A 27,211-nucleotide genomic window follows, 5' to 3' on the forward strand; every position below is an offset into this window, starting at 1 on the left:
CTGTGTATGAAGGATTGCTTTAAATTGTACCACACCTCCATGCACTACTAATTTACTTTCCAGGAAATAGAATAATTCCAAAGTTGGCACATCTACGTAAGTTCTCTGGGGGTCTACTTTCCAAAATGTTGTCACTTGTGGGTTTTTTTCCTGTTTAGGCACATCAGGGGCTCTGCAAACGGAACATGACGCCCGCAGACGATTCCATCAAAGTCTGCATTCAAAAACATCAGTACTTCCCTTTCGAGCCCCAACGTGTGCCCAAACAGTTTTTTCCCACATGTGGGGTACCAGCGTACTCAGGGCAAATTGGACAACAACTTTTGTGGTCCAATTTCTCCTGTTACCCTTGGGAAATTAAAAAATTGGGGACTAAAAGATCATTTTTGTGGGCAAAAAATAGGATTTTTTATTTTCACGCCTGGGCGTTATAAACTTTAGTGAAACACTTGGGGGTTCAAAGTTGTCACCACACATCTAGACAAGTTCCTTAGGGGGTCTAGTTTCCAAAATGGGGTCACTTGTGGGGGGTTTCCACTGTTTAGGCACATCAGGGGGTCACCAAACACGACGTGGCGTCCGATCTCAATTCCAGCTAATTTTAGCTTGAAAAAGTCTTATGGCGCTCCTTCCCTTCTGAGCCCTGCCATGCGCCCAAACAGTGGTTCCCCCCCACATATGGGGTATTGTCTTACTCAGGACAAATTGGACTACAACTTTTATGGTCCAATTTCTCCTGTTACCTTTGGGAAAATAAAAAAATTGTTGCTAAAAGATCATTTTCATGACTAAAAAGTTAAATTTTCATTTTTTCTTTCAACATTGCTTTAGCTCTCATGAAGCACCAGAAGGGTTAATAAACTTCTTGAATGTGGTTTTGATCAGCTTGAGGGGTGTAGTTTTTAGAATGGTGTCACTTTTGGGTATTTTTTGCTATATAGACCCCTAAGGGTATGTGCACACGTCCGGATTTTTAGCGTTTTTTTTGCGGAATTTCGCTATAAAAATGCTATAATTCCGCATCAAAAACGCTAAAAATATGCATCCTATCATTTAGAATGCATTCCGGATTTTTTGTTCAGATGGATGCGTTTTTTACCGCAAAAAAAAAAACGCATTCCGCAAAAAAAATGGACATGCTCATTCTTTTTGCGGATTTTTTGCGGATTTCTAAGCCAAAATGACTTTCAGGAAAAAAAAAAAAAAACCGCTAAAATTCCGCAAAAAATCCGCGCAAAAAACGCGATAAATCCGCGCGGAATAAAACGCGATTTTCTGCCAGAATTCTCCGGATTTTGTCAGGAAAAAAACCTGACGTGTGCACATACCCTCAATGTGACTTCAAATGTGAGGTGGTCCCTAAAAAAAATGGTTTTGTAAATTTTGTTGTAAAAATGAGAAATTGCTGGTCAACTTTTAACCCTTATAACTCCCTAACAAAAAAAAAATTTGTTTCTACAATTGTGCTGATGTAAAGTAGACATGTGGGAAATGTTAATTATTAAGTTTTTTGCGTGACATATCTCTGTGATTTAAGGGCATAAAAATTCAAAGTTGGAAAATTGCGAAATTTTCTAAATTTTCGCCAAATTTCCATTTTTTTCACAAATAAACGCAGGTAATATCAAAGAAATTTTAGCACTATCATGAAGTACAATATGTCACGAGAAAACAATGTCAGAATCGCCAAGATCCGTTGAAGCGTTCCAGAGTTATAACGTCATAAAGGGACAGTGGTCAGAATTGTAAAAATTGGCCCGGTCATTAACGTGCAAACCACCCCGGGGCTTAAGGGGTTAAAAGAAGTAGCATGTCACTTCTTTTTTGCGGATCTGCAGCGTTTTTGTACCCATTCCATTATAGAAATCTGCAGGGGTAAAAAACGCAGAAAAACCGCACCAAAAACGCTGCGGATCCGCACAAAAAACGTGACAAATCCGCAGCTGCGTTTTCTGGCAAGACATGCAGAATCTGTGCCAGAAATTCCTAAGCCTAATCCGCAACGTGTGCACATAGCCTATTTGTAAATGTGACTCAATACATTGGGCCTAAAAAGGGGTAAGGGGTGGGGGAGAGGTACCTCTACATGCGCAAATATGAATTTGATACATTTCACTAAAGCAATAGATTTCCTAAAAAAAGATCGAAATTAAATGTACCAGTGTCCTCCTTGTTGCCCACCAGACACAATGTCCAGTAGTAGGCTATTGAGACGTTGCCAACCTAGACAAGGTTGAACACCTCCTTGGCTAGTTTGTGTATGTGTAGAACAATTGCACTTGGATTTTATTATTAAATATAAAGGTTTGTTTGTTTTTTACCTTTTCATATTGAAAGATCTTGCCGTGTTTGGTGATCTGCATAAACTGAGCATTTCGTCCCTTTTCCATTTGAGCTTTAATAATGGAATCTCCGCAGAAAGATTAATCATCTTGGCAAAGAATGAGTGTCTATTATATAAAGCACATTGTAGTGTGTGGTTTCTGTTTTGTTTTTTCACCCTTGCCCTGAGTTTGTATGATATTGGCGCAGTAGAATCCACCTGGTTTAATGTTTTGCTTTCCACTTTCAGGCAATGATCTCCTGCAGGAAGATTACAGAGTCGAGTCAGCGGGTGCAGTTTTACCTCAGTCAGGTCATGGAGGCGCTGGGCCACTTTAGGTAGGTTGTTGGAGTGACTGATATAAAGGGGTTGTCTGGGCAAGAAGTGTTCATTACTTAATGAAATTTTATACAAAAAACTGATCTTTCCGGATGTCCCCATCCCAGATCCTGGGCAGGCTTCTGTGGTCTTCACTGTCTAATAGAATCTGTGGCTTGTGATGGCTGCATTCATCAGATGACTAGAGTTGCGTGCCGTCATACATCCGAGCACATATTGCATGGACAACCCTTTTAAAGGGATATTGTTAAGAATCCACCATGCCTTCTCTTACTGTAGCTGTGATTTTGTGCTGTATTTTAGAGGCTGCTGTAATGTAAAAATGCTGTCATGGGGTTTCTGGTTGGATAATCAAAAGTATAAAAACACTTATCCGGTTAGAGGTCGTATTTGGAAACAGTGGGGCAGAGTTAAGATTATTGAAGTAAATTAGCACCCGCCACTTATTTAATTTGGCCTTTAAAAAAAAAAAAAAAAAAGTTTAGAAAACGAAATCTACCTCTCTCAAATTTATGCATAAACCTGGCTTTCGGCCTCCTAAATCTGCCAGTCGTTGTTCACAATGACCCCTCCTGGTAAACCACGAGTTTCCAGCATTTGGCTGGTTCTGTAGACCATGTGTACATTTTTGGTGCACACTGCAAATTTTGGGGCTTAGATTATGCAGGAAACCAACAGGTGTGAACTTCCTAATCTGAGATATTTTGTGATTGTAAGCATCCCTGCACTCCTACTTGGGCTGAAACCATGATAACTGTGATGTAAAGTGGTGCATTCTGACATGTTACAGGGAAACCATCTGGAATTTGTACTGCGCTCCTCGCATCGCAGAGCCAGTGTGGCTTACCATGATGTCCTGCACTACTGAGAAAAGTCAGCTCTGCCAGCATTTCCTCAAGGAGCTCGCCTATCTCACTGAGCAGCTGAACAAGAACCAGTAAGTAAAGGAGCCGAACTAGTGATTGCCTCAGTCTGCTCCAAATCCCTGGGGTGTAACCTCCGGCCACAGTCCTTACTACTTCTTGCTGCCTGAAAATCAGTCTAACTTTGCCTTTAGTATCTGCTATTCTGTAGAATGTAGTCACTGTGCTAGTGACCCCTTTTCACTGTCTTAAATCTTTTTAAAGGCACAATGTATAAAGACATTGGGGTTTTCCGCTTGTATATTTTTGTTCTGAGAATGTTTAATGTAGAATAAATCTGTATATTTTCATAGTATCTCACTTTCTACCTCTTCTACATTTTGGTAACCCTCTGCCATTGCCCGGTGTATTGCAGGTTCTTCGCAGCTCTGATCACTGCAGTTTTGACTTACCACCTGGCATGGGTTCCAACAGTGATGCCAAATGACCACCCTCCAATAAAGTCTTTTTGTGAAAAGCACACTTCACAGTCCGTTAATCTGCTGGCAAAGTCCCACCCATATAATCCCCTGTGGGCCCAGCTTGGTGAGCTCCTATTGGTAGTATATTTTATACATTTGTTATGGCTTCCTCATGCTATTGGATTTGTCAGTTAATTTAATGGGTTAGCGGCAAGTTTGCAAGCTACTGATCACTGGGAGTTTGGTGCCCCAACTAATTCCAAGAATGGAGCTTTGAAGAGCCCCTTCTGAGTAGAGCGAGGGTCGGCAGGCTCCCAACCAACCCATTCATTATCTATGGCAGTGTTATCCAAACCAGTACATAAACACATCATGTTTTTGTGAATTTCCTTAGTATTGCACTGGTGATAATACAATAGTCTAAGGAAGTCCCGAATATCTGATCAGTTTTGTTGGTGACTCTAGACTGGTGTTGTGGAACGCAACACTGGTCTATGGGACTGCAAGAGATGGCCAACTACAGGAAACATGCTTGCGGTTATATGCTGCTGTCTGATTTACCTTGGGGTTTATAATCTTTACTGTCAGATTTAACACAATTGGGGGTTCAGGTAGTGCAGGGGGAGGAGGGTGTTAGTTTATAGACCCCCACTCAGATGCGTTACACAAAGTAACCGTATGATTTTAGGGTATGTCACCATAGTTGTAAAGGGCTCTGCAGATGGCCATGCTATTGCTGCAGAAGGAAAAAAAAATCTCTACTAAGGCAATTATTACTGTCATACTGTGACTACACCACGGTGGATACCAATTCTGCAGAACATACAAGATTATAGCACAGTTATTCGGTGACATTCGTTTTTCAGTGAAATCTGAATCCAAGTACTGTAATTTTGGGTGTGACAATCATTTTGCCTTTCAAACTGCATCACTTCTCTAGTTAGACTTGAACACAATTTTTGAAGGAACTTGGCAGAAGTTTGGTCCAAGTGTCATGGAGACGGAACGACAGATGATTTGTAGATGTACGCTTGCACAAAGACTACTTTTCGGAAGACAACACAAGCTTGATGTTGTTCAGGGTTCTGTGGAGTCATATCATGACTTTCAGGGCTCCCTGTCAGTTTTCGAAGATGGCTATCACTGAGAACTTTGTTTTGAGGTCATTGTCTTTCTGCAGAATACATTTGGTGCCAATTAGATGCCCCCATAATTGTATGACATGATGAATAAGAACCTCCCTGTATTTCTCAGCAGGAGGACACCATTAATATTAACAAAATTCCCAACTAACATTTGCTGAATTGCAGCCCAAAACATAAAATGAACGTCCACCATGTTTCACTGTTCCTGCAGACGTTCAGAATTGTTTTGCTTTCCAGCCCTTCGACAAAAAACTGCCTTCTGTTACAGCCAACTGTCTTACATTTTGAGTAAAGTTCAGGTTGGAGTTCATTCATAACACTCAAAATCAAGTGAATAATAATAATAATAATAGCAAAGGTGCAGAATGAAGTATCATGCAAATAAAATGCAAATTACGATTACTATTTCATCATCGAGTTTGCAATTGAACTTTAACCTGACATGTTCCCGATTTGGCATGTGTTTTTTTTTTTTTTTTTCCCCTAAAACACTACATATTTAAACAGTATTGCTCTCACTTGACACACGGTTTTTGTCTTGACGTGGTCCTGTGTGTCCTTGAAACGCGTTGACCGCTAAACCTGTTGAGCACAAACCATTTTAAAGAATGAAGCAGACATCCTAGAACGTTCTGCAGCGTAGGTTTGACACGTGTTTTCCTCCACTGGTTGAATACTGACTGTTGGACATTTAATGGCCTCTTTGCACAAACCAATCTCACTGCCATGTGATCATACTGTGCTCATAGAACCTCATTGTTCTCAGCAGCACATGTCCTATGCTTAGTCTGTAAATCTGTTAAGGCCATGTTCACACGTATTTGTAAAGGCCCCTTCACATTAAGCGACGCTGCAGCGATACCGACAACGATTCGGATCGCTGCAGCGTCGCTGTTTGGTCGCTGGAGAGCTGTCACACAGACAGCTCTCCAGCGACCAACGATGCCGGTAACCAGGGTAAACATCGGGTAACTAAGCGCAGGGCCGCGCTTAGTAACCCGATGTTTACCCTGGATACCATGCTAAAAGTAAAAAAAAACAAACACTAGATACTTACCTACAGCCGTCTGTCCTCCAGCGCTGCGCTCTGCTTCTCTTCTCTCCTCCTGTACTGGCTGTGAGCCGGAAAGCAGAGCGGTGACGTCACCGCTCTGCTTTCCGGCTCACAGCCAGTGCAGGAGGAGTGCAGAGCACAGCGCTGGAGGACAGACGGCTGTAGGTAAGTATCTAGTGTTTGTTTTTTTTTACTTTTAGCATGGTAACCAGGGTAAACATCGGGTTACTAAGCGCGGCCCTGCGCTTAGTTACCCGATGTTTACCCTGGTTACCAGTGAAGACATCGCTGGATCGGTGTCACACACGCCGATCCAGCGATGTCAGCAGGAGTCCAGCGACGAAATAAAGTTCTGGACTTTGTTCAGCGACCAACGATCTCCCAGCAGGGGCCTGATCGTTGGTCGCTGTCACACATAACGATTTCATTAACAATATCGTTGCTACGTCACAAATAGCAACGATATCGTTAACAATATCGTTATGTGTGAAGGTACCTTAAGCTAAAATCAGGAGTGAAACAGAGGAAAGTACAATAGAAACACGTCCCACTTCTGCATTTTTCACCCACTCCTGGTTTTGGCTTATAAATACAGATTTAAAATTCTGAACTTGTGAACATAGCCCAGCTCTGAACCGTCCTTGTCAGCATCATGTACAGTCTCACGTACGTTTTGTTTTCTTAGTTACTAAAAAACAAAACTGGGAGATTGGTGAAAGCCACTGCCAAATTCTTCCGGCAGCAGCATGACTCCTCTAAAAGGAAATTGATTTGATGTTCCAAAAGCGCTACTGTGCCCTTGCCAACACCTCCTGGTGAAGATGGTCAGGTGTTCCCCATATACATCAGACGGTTGACCAGTGTGGGGGACTTTAATCTAATGTATATGGGGCTCTTTGGGCTCGGGTACCTCTAGTGTCAGTTCTGTGATTGATCGATCACATGTGTTTTATAATATAGTATGTATGTATGTATCTTGCATGCACAATAGATGAAAGTTGGTCAGACCTGCTGATATTGACTGGTCCTGCCGATAAGCATAACCTCGGAGGGGTCCTCTGACTTGCTCCTCAACAGATTCTGGTGTAGATGAGGATCCAGCATGTCCGAATTCATACTGCTGAGCCTTTTGTTCTCTAAGGGTATGTTTCCACGTTCAGGAAACGCTGCGTGTTTGACGCTGAGTAGAGCCGCAGCATCAAACACGCAGCGTCCAGATGTTACATCATATTGGAGGGGATTTCATGAAATCCCGTCTCCACTATGCACTAAAAGACGCATGCGGCAGACCCGCGGAAACAGACATGCGGCGTGTCTTGTCAGAACGCAGCATGTCCTTACAATGCTCAAACAACGCATGAACAACGCACGTGACCTGCCAGTGACCTCAGGTGCAGATTTTACCAGCGTAAAATCCTGACCAAATCCTGATGCAATCCTGAACGTGGACATATAACCTAAGACAAGCTGCTGCCAGAGGTGTTTCAAAGCAGCACTCTATGGGAGAATCTGGCAAGATGGCTGCCAGTGGAATGATCTGCTAAGCAATGGTTCAGCCAACAGCTAGCTAAGGTGTATGGGTGCGCTTTATATAGACTTTAATAACACACTGTAAATGGTTGTACAGCAATGGACTTTTGTGCTAAGACCTCATATCTTTCTTACTCCTCAGGTGATCTATATGGGGCTATAGGATCCCCTGTCAGAATGACTCGAACTGTTGTTGCAGGAAAACGTAAAGACTTGGTACAGCGTATCTTGTACATCCTTACCTATTTCATTCGTTGCTCTGAACTTCAGGAGAACCATCTGGTACACAACAGAGCCCTAAAGAAAGGGGAGCAGATGGTTCAGGGCAGTAATGTCACTACGTCGCTGGAGAAGGGTGAGGTCGAAGACTCGGATTATGTGCTCATCACACTGAACAAGGAGTCTGCTCTGTTGGCTCCTTCATTGCCCTGTAATGGTGGTGAATCACCTGTAAATGGACTTGAGCCCTCTAACACTTCTGTACCCAGGGAGCACACAACTGATGTCTGCTCTCCTTCAACCCAGAGAAGTGCTAAATCTACTAGTCATGAAGCTAATTTAGGTGATGGAGGGTCTTGTAAAAAACGTATAACATTAGTTAAAGAAGCCAAAGTAGAGACCTTGGTTTCAGTGACAAGAACTCCAGTTTACAATGTTGAAGATGTGTTTACCTCTAATTCTCTAACATCCCATGTTAAAAGCCGTCACCATACTGGCCAGTACAACAAGAAGGCTAGCGCTCCAGTGCAGCTGTCCGACTGGGCTAAGGAAGTACTTCGAGCAGACCAGAAAGACGAGAGATATTCTCCAGGAAAAGTAAACTACACAGTGGGCCAGTCCACAACATCTCACGCTGATGTAGAGACCTGCAGGAAGGAACTAGATGAGAATGGAAAGTCTGTACGCTGCAAATCAGAACAGCCCAGCGCTCCCAAACCTTACTCGCTTGCTGCTGACCGGAGGAGACTGATGCATTCACGTATCCCCTCCTGCGAGGGAGGGTCCAGCTTATTTGATGAGTATTTTGTAGAGGGTAACAGCATTGAAACCAATACAGTAGAATGTCTTCCTGGTCATTCGCTGTTATCAGAAAAATGCTTTGTTTCTACTATAGTAGAGGATAATTGCACATCAGGAAGAACTTGTGAAAAAGACCAGATAAGTCCAGCTAACACTGAAGCACATCGTCCCCAGAAAACATCCCAAACTGTCCCCTGTGGGGATCCTCTCAGAAGGACTGGAGGCCGGCTGGAGGGAAACATTCCAAGGAATAGAAGTTATGACAGTGCCCTGGGGCACAGTGAAGAGGAGCTGAATGCAGGACGCACCCTCTTAGAAAGCCAGGACCACAACAACGACCATGCAGAAGTGGAACTGCCACTGCCTAGGTAAGATGTACAGGCCAGCATTGGCAATAAATGAGTACTGTCTATAGTCAAGAGGACCTGCAGCTACATACAACTTTATTGGCATAATCGAAAATCCATATTTTCTCAATGTACTTCAGTGCTTTGACTTTCCTGCCAAGCGCTGATCCTCTGTTCCACTTCAAAAACCTATTAGTTAAAGGCACACGACAGGCTAAATTGTTGCAGGTCTCATGCCAGTCAGTGTGTACATGAATGTGTGTAGACTATGGTATAGGCCAGGGGTCCCCAACTCCAGTCCTCAAGGCCCACCAACATGTCAGGTTTTCAGGATTTCCTTAGTCTTGCCCAGGTAATAATTGCATCACCTGTGCAATGCAAAGGAAATCCTGAAAACATGACCTGTTGGTGGGCCTTGAGGACTGGAGTTGGGGACCCCTGGTATAGGCAATCACAGGAGCCACTGTCTAAAGACTATCTTTCCCCAATGTTGCTACCCTCCAGGAACCAATATATATTTTAATTTTTAGAAGTCAATTTTATAAAATATACAATGAAATTATTAATATTGGTAAACCTTTGTTGCATTGTCTGACATACATTCAGGGTTTGTATTTTTTTTACTAGTATTGTAATATAATACGGTATTGCCGTATATAATTTTATATTATCTTTCCCTTATACACCTAGGTCTGATGTCATCAGTAGCTCAAGTGTTAAAAACTTTGGGAGGTCTCTGTTTGGTGGCTACTGCTCCTCGTATATGCCTGATATGGTGCTTCATGGTATCGCAAGTGCTGAGAAGCTGAAGTCCTGCTTGTTGGCCAGCCTGGCTCACGCAACCCATGTATGTCCATGTACACAGCCTGGACAAGCAACTCAGGATCTGGTGTGAATGGACACTGATGTGTTTTTCTGCATTTATTCCAGCACCCGGTCCTCGATGAACCTCTAGCAGAAGCCGTCTGCATAGTGGCTGACACTGATAAATGCAGTGTCCAGGTTGTCAGCAGCCAGAAGACGACAGTGGACAATGTGAAGCTTGGTACTGATGTCCTGGTGTCCAGCCAAGTGTGCAGTTTGCTTCAGTCTATTGTACAGCTCCATAAGCTAAAGGTGCCCCCTATGTTTGTAAGTATTCAGCAGGTGCAAGAAAGGATAGTTGTACATAGGAGGCTGTATGTACTTAACGACCGCAACAAAAACCCCTAGTGATTTCAACCACATCACCCCTGAGTCATTTTCTGTTTTTCGTTTTTCACTCCTTCCAGAGCCATAACTTTTTCTTTTTTTTTTTTATCAATATGGCCATGTGAGGGCTTCTTTTTTGCGGGACGATTTGTACTTTTGAATGGCACCATTGATTTTACCATATCGTGTACTGGAAAACGGGAATAAAATTCCAAGTGCTGTGAAATTGCATAAAAAGTGCAATTCAACAATTATTTTTTGTTTTTTTATTTTTTCACCATGTTCACTAAATATTAAAACTGATCTGCTATTATGATTCTCAAGGTCAATAAGAATTTGCAGATACCAAGCATGTATAGGTTCTTTTAATTTTAGTCGTCTGGAAATAAAATCCAAATGTTGTTGGAAAACAAAGCACCCTTTTCAGAGACCCGTAGCGTCTCCCGTTTTTTTAGTATCTGGGGCTATGTGAGAACTTATTTTTTGCACACAGAGCCGACCATTTTATTGATACCATCTTGGGGTAGATACGATGTTTTGATCACCTGTTGCATTTTATTGCAATGTTGCGGTGGCCAAAAAAGCATAATTCTGGCGTTTTTAACGTTTTTTAAAAAATTTTCTTGTTACGCAATTTATCGCTTGAATTAATTCTTTTAATATTTTGATCTGGAGTTTTTGAACTCGGCGATGACAAATGTGGTGCTTTTTTTTTTTTTTACTAGCTTCTACTGCTTAGGACACTTGAAGCTGCGATCTTCTGATTGCTTGTACTACACAGCTTGGGCCCTACTATGTGTAGCAGAATTGATCATCTGTTATAATGCCGGCCACGGGGCAGCTCTTATAGCAGATCAGCAATGACCACCACAGTGGTCTCCTGCAGACCCTGAATTGTTATGCCAACCCATTGGCGCCCTGTGGTTATGTGACAGGGGTGCTGATGGGTGGAGCTAGTGCCTTGCTTCCATTGCCATCATGTTAAATGCTGCTGTCAGAGATTGACAACGGCATGTAACATGCTAACAGATGCAGGTGGATCATAATTCCACCTGCAGTTGTTTTACAAGCACACGTCAGCTGATGAAATCAGTAGTCATGTGCCGAAAAACATGCGGGCCCAGCACCGAAGCCTGCATTAAAGGGGGAGATATGACATATGACATATGTTATGTCGTGAAGGGGTTAACGGACTTCTCCACCCCCCCCCCAATGCCGGCACTCAAAAAATCTATACATGCTGTTTAAGGGTATGTGCATACGTTAAGTATTTGCAGAAATTTCTGCACAGTTTTTGCATCTTTTGGCAGGAAAAATTAAGCTGCAAATATGTGCGGGTTTGATGCGGATTTTTTCCCCACTTTTTACGCTGGTTTCACGCTTGCGTTTGGCTGGTCTCTGTATGGCTGCGTACATCCTCCCTTAAGCTCCGCCTACTTCCGCATCCATCCTGCGTACCTATCTTTAACATTGGGTAGGCAGGGACATGTGTTGTATGCGGATGTGTCTGCGTGTGGCATTTTGATGTGCCCGCTGACCACACGGGAACGCAAAAAGTGGCGTAAAACCAGCCTTAGTATGAGCGAATTCTTCAGCAAAAATGCGGCAAGTCAAAAATGAGCAACGTGTGCATGAGACTTAAGGATTCTCATTCACTTTGCCGGAATCCTTCAGGTTTTCTGACAAATGGTTTTCCCTTATTGATCTGGTACATGGCTGATTAGGCACAGATTGGAGAAATTCCTTCTCAGCAATATGTTTTTTATTATTTGAATATCAAAATAGGAATAGTCTGTGTAATTATAAGCAGGAGTCCTTGTAGCTCTCCTTGGTGGCACTTTATATTCTAACAGACCTTTTAGCAGATGGACATGAAGAGCTGAATCTCCTCCCAGCCAGTCTGACCGCTTCTCAGGGTCTCGTGCTGCTGAGATCTCTCACTGCACGCTATAAGCTGCTGCAGCAGTCAGAACGGGTGACCGATGAGTACGCCTGGCCTCAGGAGTCCCGTTGTAGATGGCTCTTAAAATCATCATCTTAAGATCAGGGATATAGCCGCTCTGACATGGAAAATCAAAGTACACCAGCCTCATCAGGTCTGAGATCTAGTTATTAACCTGTGCGGCTTGTATTTTGAAATCTGACAGAGTTCAAGGGAAGAACCCTCTCAGATATTATATATTTGTGTATAATCTTGGCGTTTCCAACATGCATTGTAGATGCCATTTTTATTACTTAAGGGGCCTTTAAGATTTTTAATTATGCTAAAATATGATGGGTTTAAAATATTATATATAACAATTGTTTTTATCTCCATTAGTGTGTGATGCATCTAGAGGACAAGTTACAAGAGTTGTATTTGAAGAGTAAAATGCTGTCCGAGTACCTGAGAGGGCACACTAGAGTCCATGTAAAAGAGCTGGGAGTCGTGCTGGGGTGAGTATTTGCTTCATGAGCCATTTTTGATCCAGATCATAGGCTAGCTATGTATGATAGAGCATGATTGTCTCATTATCAGCCTTAATATAGTGTACTCAACAAATTCTAGTCACTATAGTATCAGACTGGGTTCATCTGGTTACACGTTTTTAGATTAATTTCTTCTGTTGTGATATAAATTATGAAGGAAAGGCGCATAGTAATTGTGCAGTGAGAATTAGTGGGACTTCCCTTGTAAGCTAAGACAATTTGGCTATTGGCTCTAACAAAAAATAGCAATTGGCTCTGAAACCTCCCAAATTATTATAAAATATGGAGGAAAGTAATGTAGGAAGAGATTAATGCAAAAAATGACACAACTCGTTAAGACACCCGGACATGTATCCTATACTGTAGTGAAACCCTTCACTGTGGCGGACAGGTGATGTCTGTGAGCGTTGTGGATGGCCAGTCCAGTAACTCGTCTGCTGCCTTCATGACTGGACTGTTTTTTTAATTTTATTTTTTTTTATATTCCCCATCCTCCTAACTATTTGATGGCTTTTTTTTGTTGGCAGAGTTATACTTTTGAATGACACCATTCATTTTATCATGTGATGCACTGGAAAAAAATCCAAGTGGATTGAAATTGCAAAAAAAATGCAGTTCCATAATGGTTTACCATGTTCGTAAAACTGACCAAGAAATGATTCTCCAAGTCGGTACAATTACTCAGATACCAAACATGTATAGTCAGGGACATGACCTATTGGGTAACTGTCGTGTCGTGAAGGGGTTAATGAGAATCTGTCACCAAGTTTAAGGTTCCTAATCTTGAGAGCAGCATAGAGCAGAATAAAGGTCTCCAACCCTGCTTTGTTCATGGGAAAAGCCATGCAAAATAGATTTTAGTAGATGTTGGAAAAAATTCACAATTGTATGTTTAACCCCTTTACCCCCAAGGGTGGTTTGCACGTCAATGACCAGGCCAATTTTTACAATTCTGACCACTGTCCCTTTATGAGGTTATAACTCTGGAACGCTTCAACGGATCCTGGTGATTCTGACATTGTTTTCTCGTGACATATTGTACTTCATGATAGTGGTAAAATTTCTTTGATAATACCTGCGTTTATTTGTGAAAAAAACGGAAATTTGGCGAAAATTTTGAAAATTTCGCAATTTTCAAACTTTGAATTTTTATGCAATTAAATCACAGAGATATGTCACACAAAATACTTAAGTAACATTTCCCACATGTCTCCTTTACATCAGCATAATTTTGGAACCAAATTTTTTTTTTGTTAGGGAGTTATAAGGGTTAAAAGTTGACCAGCAATTTCTCATTTTTACAACACCGTTTTTTTTTTTTAGGGACCACATCTCATTTGAAGTCATTTTGAGGGGTTTATATGATAGAAAATACCCAAGTGTGACACCATTCTAAAAACTGCACCCCTCAAGGTGCTCAAAACCATATTCAAGAAGTTTATTAACCCTTCAGGTGTTTAATAGGAATTTTTGGAATGTTTAAATAAAAATGAACATTTAACTTTTTTTCACAAAAAATTTACTTCAGCTCCAATTTGTTTTATTTTACCAAGGGTAACAGGAGAAAATGGACCCCAAAAGTTGTTGTTCAATTTGTCCTGAGTACGCTGATACCCCATATGTGGCAGTAAACCACTGTTTGGGCGCATGGGAGAGCTCGGAAGGGAAGGAGCGCTGTTTGACTTTTCAATGCAAAATTGACAGAAATTGAGATGGGACGCCATGTTGCGTTTGGAGAGCCACTGATGTGCCTAAACATTGAAACCCCCCACAAGTGACACCATTTTGGAAAGTAGACCCCCTAAGGAACTTATCTGGATGTGTGCTGAGCACTTTGACCCACCAAGTGCTTCACAGAAGTTTATAATGCAGAACCGTAAAAATAAAAAATCATATTTTTTCACAAAAATTATATTTTTGCCCCCAATTTTTTATTTTTCCAAGGGTAAGAGAAGAAATTGGACCTCAAAAGTTGTTGTCCAATTTGTCCTGAGTACGCTGATACCCCATATGTGGGGGGGAACCACCGTTTGGGCGCATGGGAGGGCTCGGAAGGGAAGGAGCGCCATTTGGAATGCAGACTTAGATGGAATGGTCTGCAGGCGTCACATTGCGTTTGCAGAGCCCCTAATGTACCTAAACAGTAGAAACCCCCCACAAGTGACCCATATTGGAAACTAGACCCCTCAATGAACTTATCTAGATGTGTTGTGAGAACTTTGAACCCCCAAGTGTTTCACTACAGTTTATAACGCAGAGCCGTGAAAATAAAAAATCTTTTTGTTTTCCCACAAAAATTATTTTTTAGCCCCCAGTTTTGTATTTTCCCAAGGGTAACAGGAGAAATTGGACCACAAAAGTTGTTGTCCTATTTGTCCTGAGTACGCTGATACCCCATATGTTGGGGTAAACCCCTGTTTGGGCACACGGGAGAGCTCGGAAGGGAAGGAGCACTGTTTTACTTTTTCAACGCAGAATTGGCTGGAATTGAGATCGGACGCCATGTCGTGTTTGGAGAGCCCCTGATGTGCCTAAACCGTGGAAACCCCCCAATTATAACTGAAACCCTAATCCAAACACACCCCTAACCCTAATTCCAACGGTAACCCTAACCACACCTCTAACCCTGACACACCCCTAACCCTAATCCCAACCCTATTCCCAACTGTAAATGTAATCTAAACCCTAACCCTAACTTTAGCCCCAACCCTAACTGTAGCCCCAACCCTAACCCTAGCCCTAACCCTAGCCCTAACCCTAACCCTAGCCCTAATGGGAAAATGGAAATAAATACATTTTTTTTTATTTTTCCCTAACTAAGGGGGTGATGAAGGGGGGTTTGATTTACTTTTATAGCGGGTTTTTTAGCGGATTTTTATGATTGGCTGCCGTCACACACTGAAAGACGCTTTTTATTGCAAAAAATATTTTTTGCAATACCACATTTTGAGAGCTATAATTTTTCCATATTTTGGTCCACAGAGTCATGTGAGGTCTTGTTTTTTGCGGGACGAGTTGACGTTTTTATTGGTAACATTTTCGGGCACGTGACATTTTTTGATCGCTTTTTATTCCGATTTTTGTGAGGAAGAATGACCAAAAACCAGCTATTCATGAATTTCTATTGGGGGAGGCGTTTATACCGTTCCGCGTTTGGTAAAATTGATAAAGCAGTTTTATTCTTCGGGTCAGTACGATTACAGCGATACCTCATTTATATCATTTTTTTATGTTTTGGCGCTTTTATACGATAAAAACTATTTTACAGAAAAAATAATTTATTTTTGCATCGCTTTATTCTCAGGACTATAACTTTTTAATTTTTTTTGCTGATGATGCTGTATGGCGGCTCGTTTTTTGCGGGACAAGATGACGTTTTCATTGGTACCATGGTATTTATATCTGTCTTTTTCATCGCGTGTTATTCCACTTTTTGTTCGGCGGTATGATCATAAAGCGTTGTTTTTTGCCTCGTTTTTTCTTCTTACGGTGTTTACTGAAGGGGTTAACTAGTGGGCCAGTTTTATAGGTCGGGTCGTTACGGACGCGGCGATACTAAATATGTGTACTTTTATTGTTTTTTTTTTTTTTATTTAGATGAAGAAATGTATTTATGGGAATAATATATATATTTTTTTTCATTATTTTGGAATATTTTTTTTATTTTTTTTTACAGATTTGGAAATTTTTTTTTTTACTTTTTTATTTTGTCCCAGGGGGGGACATCACAGATCAGTGATCTGACAGTTTGCACAGCACTCTGTCAGATCACTGATCTGATAGCAGTGCAGGCTGCTTCACAGTGCCTGCTCTGAGCAGGCTCTGTGAAGCCACCTCCCTCCCTGCAGGACCCGGATCCGCGGCCATCTTGGATCCGGGGCTGGAGGAAGCAGGGAGGGAGGTGAGACCCTCGCAGCAACGCGATCACATCGCGTTGCTACGGGGGGCTCAGGGAAGCCCGCAGGGAGCCCCCTCCCTGCGCGGTGCTTCCCTGCACCGCCGGCACATCGCGATCATGTTTGATCGCGGTGTGCCAGGGGGTAATGTGCCGGGGGCGGTCCGTGACCGCTCCTGGCACATAGTGCCGGATGTCAGCTGCGATAAGCAGCTGACACCCGGCCGCGATCGACGGCGCTCCCCCCGTGAGCGCTGCCGATCGCTATGACGTACTATCCCGTCCAGGGTCAGATGAGCCCAGGGCACCTCGACGGGATAGTACGTCTAAGGTCACAGAGGGGTTAAAAAAAAAAAAACCTCCTGTGCTGAGAATCTTATAAACGTGCTGTCTGACGGTGCAGGAACATGGTCTGATCCTGCCACATCTCCTGCTTTCTGTGAGGTAAAATATTTCACTGTCCATAAGAAAAGCCGCACTCACTGTTCCTAGTGTAATCCTTTGTTCAAGAATGTGGATAAATGGTGGCGGGAGATGTGTGAAGACACGATGGGACTATGGCCGTTTCCACAGGTCTGGTCATAGAATTAGGTCTTTGTCACCAAGGTTTTTGCTGCCCAAGTTGAGGATAACATAAGGAAGTGTAGATTATCTCCAGCTGGCTGCACACATTAGGTTTTCACGTCCCAAATTAAAGGGGGTCTATCACCAGGAATAACGCTGTTACTCTGCAGATATGGGATTAATCTGCAGGTTAAAAGCATTTTCTGGTGACAGGTTCCCTTTAACCCTTACTGATTTGACCTAATGGTACGTCATATATCTGCTCCCTGTCTTTGCATAGAAGTGGGCGAAGCTCCCGAACCCACAACAGAAATGTCTGCATATAGCCTTCTGCCAACAAACCGCCACGAGAGGAGTGCAGCCCTGCCCACGGCTGCTTAATTTATGAAATGCCCCTTCAACCTAACAGTGGCAACTTTCTGCACACAGACCAGCGTGGAGGTGCAGAGTTCTAAACACTTAGTGTTAAAGTTGCCATTACAGCTGGGGGATGGCTGAAGACCCCATGCCTTTCATTAGGGCATTGCTGTGGTGGGTGTTCGTAGGGAACAGTCTGATCGCTTGTACTATATATACCAATGTATCGCTGTGAAAAATCATGATTGCAAATTCAAGTACTCAAAAGTGGACTACAAAATGCAGTAAAGTGTAAAATTTATCTACAAGTCCAATATATCAAAATATAAACGTAATTACCCAAACTGTAACTATTTAATGAGGGAAAATTCTGAATGCCATAATTTCATATTTTCAGCAGCCATAATACCACATAAAACCCTGGCAATGTTTTTTAACCCCTTAGCGACCGCCGATACGCCTTTTAACGGCGGCCGCTAAGGGTACTTAAACCACAGCGCCGTTAATTAACGGCGCTGTGGAAAAAGTGAATAGCGCCCCCCAGAGTCGGATTTTCTCCGGGGTCTCGGCTGCCGGGGGTAGCCGAGACCCCAGAGAACATGATTCGGGGTTTTTTTTAACCCTCCCCGCATTTGCGATCGCCGGTAATTAACCGTTTACCGGCGATCGCAAAAAAAAAAAAAAAGCGATCTCTTTTTAATTTCTCTGTCCTCCGATGTGATCGCACATCGGAGGACAGAGAAAAGGGGTCCCAGGTGGCCCCCCAATTCTTACCTAGCTCCCCCGGTGCTCCTCGTGTCTCCCGGTGGGCGCCGCCATCTTCAAAATGGCGGGCGCATGCGCAGTGCGCCCGCCGGCCGGCCCCGCGAGAATCTTTGGGGTCTCGGCTGCCGGGGGTAGCCGAGACCCCAAAGAGCATAATCGGGGTCGGTTTTACCGACCCCTATTTTGCGATCGCCGGTAATTAACGGTTTACCGGCGACCGCAAAAAAAAAAAAAAAAGTAAAGTGTAATTCTCTGTCCTCTCTGGACAGAGAAATAGGGGGATTCGGGGACCCTACAATACTCACCTGTGTCCCTGGATCCTCTTGCTGCTCCTCCTGGCCGCCGGCAGAAGAAAATGGCGGGCGCATGCGCAGTGCGCCCGCCATCTGTCTCCATCTGCCGGCCGGCAGGAGAACAGCAGTTGGGGCTAAAAGTAGGGTTAGGGGTAGGGTTAGGGCTAGGGTTGGGGCTAAATTTAGGGTTAGGGTTGGGGCTAAATTTAGGGTTAGGCTTCTTTCACACTTACATCGGTACGGGGCCGTCGCAATGCGTCGGCCCGACATACCGACGCACGTTGTGAAAATTGTGCACAACGTGGGCAGCAGCTGTAGTTTTTCAACGCATCCGCTGCCCAATCTATGTCCTGGGGAGGAGGGGGCGGAGTTACGGCCACGCATGCGCGGTCAGAAATGGCGGATGCGACGTACAAAAAAACGTTTCATTGAACGTTTTTTTGTGCCGACGGTCCGCCAAAACACAACTGATCCAGTGCACGACGGACGCGACGTGTGGCCATCCGTCACGATCAGTCGGCAATACAAGTCTATGGGCAAAAAACACATCCTGCGGGCACATTTGCAGGATCCGTTTCTTGTCCAAAACGACGGATTGCGACGGAATGCCAAACGACGCAAGTGTGAAAGTAGCCTTAGGGCTAGGGTTGGGGCTAAAGTTAGGGCTAGGGTTGGGGCTAAAGTTAGGGTTAGAGTTGGGATTAGGGTTAGTGTTTGGATTAGGGTTGGTATTAGGGTTAGGGTTGGCATTAGGGTTACGCTTGGGATTAGGGTTAGGTTTGGGATTAGGGTTGAGATTAGGATTAGGGGTGTGTTGGATTTAGGGTTTTGATTAGGGTTATGGTTAGGGTTGACATTAGGGTTGTTTTGGGGTAAGGGTTGTGATTATGGTTAGGGTTAGTGATTAGGATTATGGATCAGGTTGGGATTAGGGTTAGGGGTGTGTTGGGGTTAGGGTTGGAGCTAGAATTGGGGGGTTTCCACTGTTTAGGTACATCAGGGGGTCCCCAAACACGACAGCCAATTTTGCGCTCAAAAAGTCAAATGGTGCTCCCTCCCTTCTGAGCTCTGCCGTGCGCCCAAACAGTGGGTTACCCCCACATATGGGGCATCAGCGTACTCGGGATAAATTGGACAACAACTTCTGGGGTCCAATTTCTCTTGTTACCCTTGTGAAAATAAAAACTTGGGGGCTACAAAATCCTTTTTGTGGAAAAATATATATTTTTTTTTTTTTTGACTCTGCATTATAAACTTCTGTGATGCACTTGGGCATTCAAAGTTCTCACCACACATCTATATAAGTTCCTTGGGGGGGTCTAGTTTCCCCTGATGTACCTAAACTACTGTTTAGGTACATCAGGGGCTCTGCAAACGCAACATAACGCCCACAGACCATTCTATCTAAGTCTGCATTCCAAAATGGCGCTCCTTCCCTTCCGAGCTCTGCCGTGTGCCCAAACAGTGGTTTACCCCCACATATGGGGCATCAGCATACTCAGGATAAATTGGACAACAACTTTAGTGGTCCAATTTCTCCTGTTACCCTTGTGAAAATAAAAACTTGGGGGCTACAATATCTTTTTTGTGAAAAAAAAATAATATTTTTTATTTTCACGACTCTACATTATAAACTTCTGTGAAGCACACGGGGGTTCAAAGGGCTCATCACACATCTAGATAAGTTCCTTAAGGGGTCTAATTTCCAAAATGGTGTCACTTGTGGGGAGTTTCCACTGTTTAGGCACATCAGGGGCTCTCTAAACGTGACATGGCGTCCGATCTCAATTCCAGCCAATTCTGCATTGAAAAAGTCAAACGGCGCTCCTTCACTTCTAAGTTCTGCGGTGCGCCCAAAAAGTGGTTTACCCCCACATATGGGGTATTGGCGTATTAAGGAGAAATTGCATAACAAAATTTATGGTTACATTTCTGTTTTTACACTTGTGAAAATAAAAAAAAAAATGGTTCTGAATTAAGATGTTTGCAAAAAAAAGTTAAATGTTCATTTTTTCCTTCCACATTGTTTCAGTTCCTGTGAAGCACGTAAAGGGTTAATAAACTTCTTGAATGTGGTTTTGAGAACCTTGAGGGGTGTAGTTTTTAGAATGGTGTCACACTTCGTTATTTTCTATCATATAGACCCCTCAAAATGACTTCAAATGTGATGTGGTCCCTAAAAAAAAAAATGGTGGTGTAAAAATGAGAAATTGCTGGTCAACTTTTAACCCTTATAACTCCCTAACAAAAAAAATTTTGTTTCCAAAATTGTGCTGATGTAAAGTAGACATGTGGGAAATGTTATTTATTAACTATTTTTCGTGACATATCTCTCTGATTTAAGGGCATAAAAATACAAAGTTTGAAAATTGCAAAATTTTAAAAATTTTCGCCATATTTCCGTTTTTTTCATAAATAATCGCAAGTAATATCGAAGAAATGTTACCACTAACATGAAGTACAATATGTCACGAAAAAACAATCTCAGAATCAGCGGGATCCGTTGAAGCGTTCCAGAGTTATAACCTCATAAAGTGACAGTGGTCAGAATTGCAAAAATTGGCCTGGTCATTAAGTACCAAATTGGCTCTGTCACTAAGGGGTTAATGCTATAAACTGAATTTAAAAAAATCTAAATTGAAGTAGCAAAAAAATCTCAGTTCCACAACACTTTTTTTTTTTTTTTTTTTCCTCCAAGTTTTCCATTACATCACATGATAATGTAAAATGGTGTAATTCATTAGTACAAGTCGTCCTGCAAAACATCAAGCCCTGACATGGCTACCTCAACAGAAATGGCTCGAGGAAGAATGGGAGGAAAGCGCAAAAAGGCCAAATTGTCTGATTGGGAAGGGGTTAATTGACACCATAAAAATCTTGAAGTGCACCCCCAAGTTGGTTGGTGCATCAGTATGTGCCGTGCATCTGATCTTGCTGACTAACTGGTATCTTCTCCATCCTTTCCCCATTTAGGATTGAGTCGAATGACTTGCCTTTGCTGGCTGCGGTGGCTAGTACTCATTCTCCTCACGTTGCCCAAATCCTTTTATAAGCTGCGGAATACACTTGGTCGTTCTATAAGCTACAGCGGAGAAATGCCCAATTCAGGATAATGGGAAATGCCGCTGCCGTTCTAATGAACTGTACCCCTGGACCCTAAGGGGGCACTACGTAAAGTTTACATGATGAGAAGGCATTATTCTGTCCCCAGTGGCCTTTAGTCGCTTCACAGGGAAGAATTTTGGAAAAGTCTGAAGTTCTAAAGCTCTCTAGTGCTGACGTCTGGACGGCCACTAGTCTACAGTATGGTTCCTCTTCCACAAATCGTTCTTTCTTCAGTCTACTGCACTGTGGTTCTAATGGGAACATGTGGAGAATTCGCCATGTATTTTGTAACTTGGCGCTTAGGGGACATAATTTCGCACAGGTGGTTGTGTGCATTCATTTCTCTAATAAATGATACACTACTTAACAATGTGACCAAGTATTTAAATAATGTTTTTTGAGAACACAAACGCACAGATTGCACCCTAGTATTGTGGCTTTTTCATTAGGCTTAAAAGTTCCAGCATGCACTAGTAGATAACTGGACTGGGGAGCTGTAGAACACCCCCGAACAAATGACATCCTGGCATGTAATTGACCAGTTTGAGGGACGTTCCTGGCTGATTGGAAGCTGCTGTGTTTTTATTACTGATCTTGCTGGTCCCTGATCTGTGGTTCTGGTACACGGCACCTTGCTCACCAAGTAACTGATGAGACTGAGCAGGCATGAAGTGCCCATGTTCAGCTCTGGGTGTGGCTGGGGCTGCAGTGGTAACCTGCACATGAGGTCTAAATTGTTTTACATTTAAAGCGTAACCATAGGTTTGTTTGATTTTTTTCATAAATCAATTGTACATGCAAAAATAAGGAACTTTTTAAATATATCTTATCAGCAAAATCTTCTACATTCTCCGACTGGTCTGATTGTTAGTTTTCAGAATTCTCAGTCTCCACTGAATACATTTTATCCAAAGATTCTATTTTATCATGATAATCTGTCTGTAGCTACGGCTATGTCCTAAGTAGAGGGGGAGGCGCTACAGGCAGAGCCCCTCCATCTACATAGGAGATGACCAGATCACAGAGAGAACCTCACCGGTAGAATCAGTCGTCACTGAATACAGATTTTACCTAGAAAATTAATCAGTCCAGAAAGAAAAGGCGGGTTTTTCGTAGATTTCCAAGTTGCTTGTTTTCACATGTACGATTGATTGATATTATGAGAAAATTAACTCCATTAAATTGACTCTAACACCATTTAGGAATTTACTAAGGAAAATATGATTTCTTTCGAACAGGAATCTATCTCTACATTATGCTGCTCTCAAATAGTGGGCAAAAACCTGGTGACAGAGACCCTGATTCCACACTACTGAGCTGCTTGCTGTAGTTTAGTGATCCCCTGCTGCTAAAAACTGACTTGTCAAACTGGAAGCAGCCCAGTACATGACCCATTGGAACAGAGGTCTCTGCCCCGACGTTATGCTGCTTTGACAGATTCCCCTTGGAGGCAATTATGTGCATATCCACTGTCCTGTATTGGTGGCATGTAGGGCCAGATGCTCTTTGACACCTGTGTAAGCAAAAAAATGTGAGCCAAGTTATACTTCCAGTGCAATCTGTCACCCCATTACACAATTCTGTGGGGAGAAGCCAAAATTGTAAATGAAAAACAAAATGTGAACAGAGCCTAATTGAGACCCACCAGCCGCTACGCTTTACTGCGTGACTGGTGCTAATAATACAAGCCATTCACGGGAATACTGGCATACATATTATGGGTGTCACCGTGTGCTGCTTCAGATAACGCTATGACCAATCAGAAATGTACCATTTTATATCGGGCATTAGATAAGACCATCAGTCTCTAGTAAATGTCTTCCATTGTAGCCTGGGTTCTTATGTGTATCATATCCTATTTGCATGGTACTAGTCTTTAAACTAAAACCCACATACTTCACTCACAACGCCCTCATGGTATACATGGCCATATTTGAGGCCCTAGGGTTTTCATTCCATATTTTTATTTATTTTTTCCACTTTTACATATTATGTGACCTATATTTTCTAACAATGCTCAGTTACCCATGGGGACAATGCAGAGAACTTGTCCATAAACCTTGGATGCTTTTTTCAGACCAGTTGGTACAATACATGTCGTGTAGATTTTGGACAATTCACATTACACCATTAAAAATGACACTAATTATCCAGACCTTCGTCACTGTCTCTTCACTATTCTACCTCAATTGTTCAGAGTAACTTTTCTATATATTTAAAAGGCGAAGTGTGAATATTGTAACGTGATGAGCTCAATTTTGTTGGAATGTGAAAAAATTAGAACTTTGTGCAAATAGGAGAGAATACACTGATTGCATGTATGCTAATTTATTTTATGTTTAGCCCCTAGTTTTATAGTATTTGACTTCCTTTAAAAATACTTTTTAACTGCTGTCAGTATTAGTTTTGCTACATCGTAAGCTTTGATTTGTTATCCTGCTTCATACTTCATTGTGGAAATGTGCCATTTAGATGCTTTTCAGCATTAATGTAGGAGGGAAGTCTTCATCTGCTGCCAGTGTGTTTTAAAGCTGGAGAAAAATTGTTTCAGCTTTTTTTTTTTTTTTTACCTAGTTATGATTTTTGTATTTATTTTGTGGTTTTGGTAGTGAACATTAACACATATATTATATTAATTTTGTTTTATCAGTGATTTACTAGTCTTATTTATTGAGATGCCGATTTCAAATGAAATGATCCTGATGTGTAATATCAGTCGGCATTGGATATACACTGAGCAGCTGTCAGATGAAATTGGGAAATGCCTGCTTTTAATCTATTGTATAATTTGAATATATTTTATGGAATTTGGTGCAATAAATCCTTGCATTTAAACGTTTTGTAGTGTTTTTTTTTTTTTTTTTTTTAATATATATAATTGCAGAATGCTTGCGTTTTCCAAGCGATTTGAAGCATCGCTTGGAAAAGTGATTGACAGGTTGGTCACACTTGTCAAGCATAGTGCTTGATAAGTGTGACCAACTTTATACTATTGATGCTGCCTATGCTGCATCAATAGTAAAAGAGAGAACGTTGAAAAAACAGTTATTTTCTCCTTCCAACGGCCCCCGATCTCAGCGGCGCTCCCGGTACGTTCCGTTCCCATGAATGCTTTGCGCGAAGGACCTTTTGTGATGTCACCGCCATCAGAAGGTAAGTATACCTCTTTTTTATTTTAATTCTTTTTTTTCTTTTTTTTTTTTTTAATACAGAAATATGGTTCCCAAGGGCCTGGAGGAGAGTCAAACATGCACTCAATAAAATCAAGCATGCACATATTTGGTATCGCCGCATTCAGAATCTCCCAATCGATCAATAAACAAACGATTAACCTGATCACAAAATGGCATAGCAAGAAAAAAATTGAAATTCCAGAATTGGTTTTTTGGTCGTCGTGACGTTGGCTCGGCACGCAAAAAATAAGCCCTCACCAAACCAGAGATCACGAAAAATGGAGACGCCACAAGTCTCAGAGTGGCAACATTTAGACACCAAACATGTATAGGTTTTTTTTTTGGTTTTTTTTTTATCTATGCAACAAGTGACAGCAACAAGTCACAGCCAACAAGTGACACAAGTTACAGCAACAAGTTATCACAGCAACAAGTGACAGCAAAAAGTACAGCCAAGAAGCAACGAAGAGTGGTGGTGGTGGGAGACTCACTACTGAGAGGCACAGAAGCAGCCATCTGCAGACCGGACATAACTGCAAGAGAAGTATGCTGCCTTCCAGGTGCGATGATCAAGGATGTGACCGATAGGATACCAAAGCTCTTCAGCTCCAAGGACGTCCACCCATTTCTTCTGATACATGTTGGCACCAATGACACGGCAAGGAAGGACCTACCGACAATCTGCAAGGACTTTGAAGAGTTGGGGAAGAAAGTAAAGGAACTGGATGCACAGGTAGTTTTTTCTTCTATCCTTCCAGTAGACGGGCATGGCACCAGGAGATGGAACAGGATCCTTGATGCAAACAACTGGCTAAGACGATGGTGCAGACAACAAGGATTTGGATTCCTGGACCACGGTGTGAATTACTGGTATGATGGACTCCTCGCCAGAGACGGACTACACCTCAACAAACCTGGGAAACACACATTCGCCAGAAGACTCGCTACACTCATCAGGAGGGCGTTAAACTAGAAGAAGAGGGGACGGGAAGAAAAACATTAGACTCGAACAAAGACGACCCAGGAAAACATACTCAGAAGGGAGGTAAGAACATTTCTAAAACAATCCACAGTGAGGAGATTGGAACAAAACAAAATCCTCTAAACTGCATGCTCGCAAACGCCAGAAGCCTGACAAACAAGATGGAAGAACTAGAAGCAGAAATATCTACAGGTAACTTTGACATAGTGGGAATAACCGAGACATGGTTAGATGAAAGCTATGACTGGGCAGTTAACTTACAGGGTTACAGTCTGTTTAGAAAGGATCGTAAAAATCGGAGAGGAGGAGGGGTTTGTCTCTATGTAAAGTCTTGTCTAAAGTCCACTTTAAGGGAGGATATTAGCGAAGGGAATGAGGATGTCGAGTCCATATGGGTTGAAATTCATGGAGGGAAAAATGGTAACAAAATTCTCATTGGGGTCTGTTACAAACCCCCAAAAATAACAGAAAGCATGGAAAGTCTACTTCTAAAGCAGATAGATGAAGCTGCAACCCATAATGAGGTCCTGGTTATGGGGGACTTTAACTACCCGGATATTAACTGGGAAACAGAAACCTGTGAAACCCATAAAGGCAACAGGTTTCTGCTAATAACCAAGAAAAATTATCTTTCACAATTGGTGCAGAATCCAACCAGAGGAGCAGCACTTTTAGACCTAATACTATCTAATAGACCTGACAGAATAACAAATCTGCAGGTGGTTGGGCATTTAGGAAATAGCGACCACAATATTGTGCAGTTTCACCTGTCTTTCACTAGGGGGACTTGTCAGGGAGTCACAAAAACATTGAACTTTAGGAAGGCAAAGTTTGAACAGCTTAGAGATGCCCTTAATCTGGTAGACTGGGACAATATCCTCAGAAATGAGAATACAGATAATAAATGGGAAATGTTTAAGAACATCCTAAATAGGCAGTGTAAGCGGTTTATACCTTGTGGGAATAAAAGGACTAGAAATAGGAAAAACCCAATGTGGCTAAACAAAGAAGTAAGACAGGCAATTAACAGTAAAAAGAAAGCATTTGCACTACTAAAGCAGGATGGCACCATTGAAGCTCTAAAAAACTATAGGGAGAAAAATACTTTATCTAAAAAACTAATTAAAGCTGCCAAAAAGGAAACAGAGAAGCACATTGCTAAGGAGAGTAAAACTAATCCCAAACTGTTCTTCAACTATATCAATAGTAAAAGAATAAAAACTGAAAATGTAGGCCCCTTAAAAAATAGTGAGGAAAGAATGGTTGTAGATGACGAGGAAAAAGCTAACATATTAAACACCTTCTTCTCCACGGTATTCACGGTGGAAAATGAAA

At 42.2% G+C, this 27,211-nt stretch overlaps 1 protein-coding gene across 5 annotated transcripts in view; it reads left to right on the forward strand.

Annotated features, from left to right (window-relative positions):
* Nucleotides 1-24,559, forward strand: part of FNIP2 (folliculin interacting protein 2) — a 162,403-nt gene extending 137,844 nt beyond the window's left edge. For 3 of the 5 annotated variants that reach the window (XM_069744139.1, XM_069744138.1, XM_069744140.1), the window contains 8 exons: nt 2,573-2,661; nt 3,453-3,599; nt 3,941-4,110; nt 7,858-9,099; nt 9,769-9,929; nt 10,013-10,213; nt 12,594-12,709; nt 21,590-24,553. In XM_069744139.1, the coding sequence (XP_069600240.1) occupies nt 2,573-2,661; nt 3,453-3,599; nt 3,941-4,110; nt 7,858-9,099; nt 9,769-9,929; nt 10,013-10,213; nt 12,594-12,709; nt 21,590-21,668 (2,205 nt within the window). In that variant the 3' untranslated portion in view covers nt 21,669-24,553. Of the gene's footprint in view, nt 1-2,572; nt 2,662-3,452; nt 3,600-3,940; nt 4,111-7,857; nt 9,104-9,768; nt 9,930-10,012; nt 10,214-12,593; nt 12,710-21,589 lie in introns of all 5 variants that reach the window. The other 2 variants (XM_069744142.1, XM_069744141.1) reach the window with 2 other exon arrangements.
* Nucleotides 24,560-27,211: the final 2,652 nt, after the last annotated feature.

Source organism: Ranitomeya imitator, chromosome 1, assembly GCF_032444005.1.
Source record: "Ranitomeya imitator isolate aRanImi1 chromosome 1, aRanImi1.pri, whole genome shotgun sequence".
NCBI classification, from domain to species: Eukaryota; Metazoa; Chordata; class Amphibia; order Anura; family Dendrobatidae; genus Ranitomeya; species Ranitomeya imitator.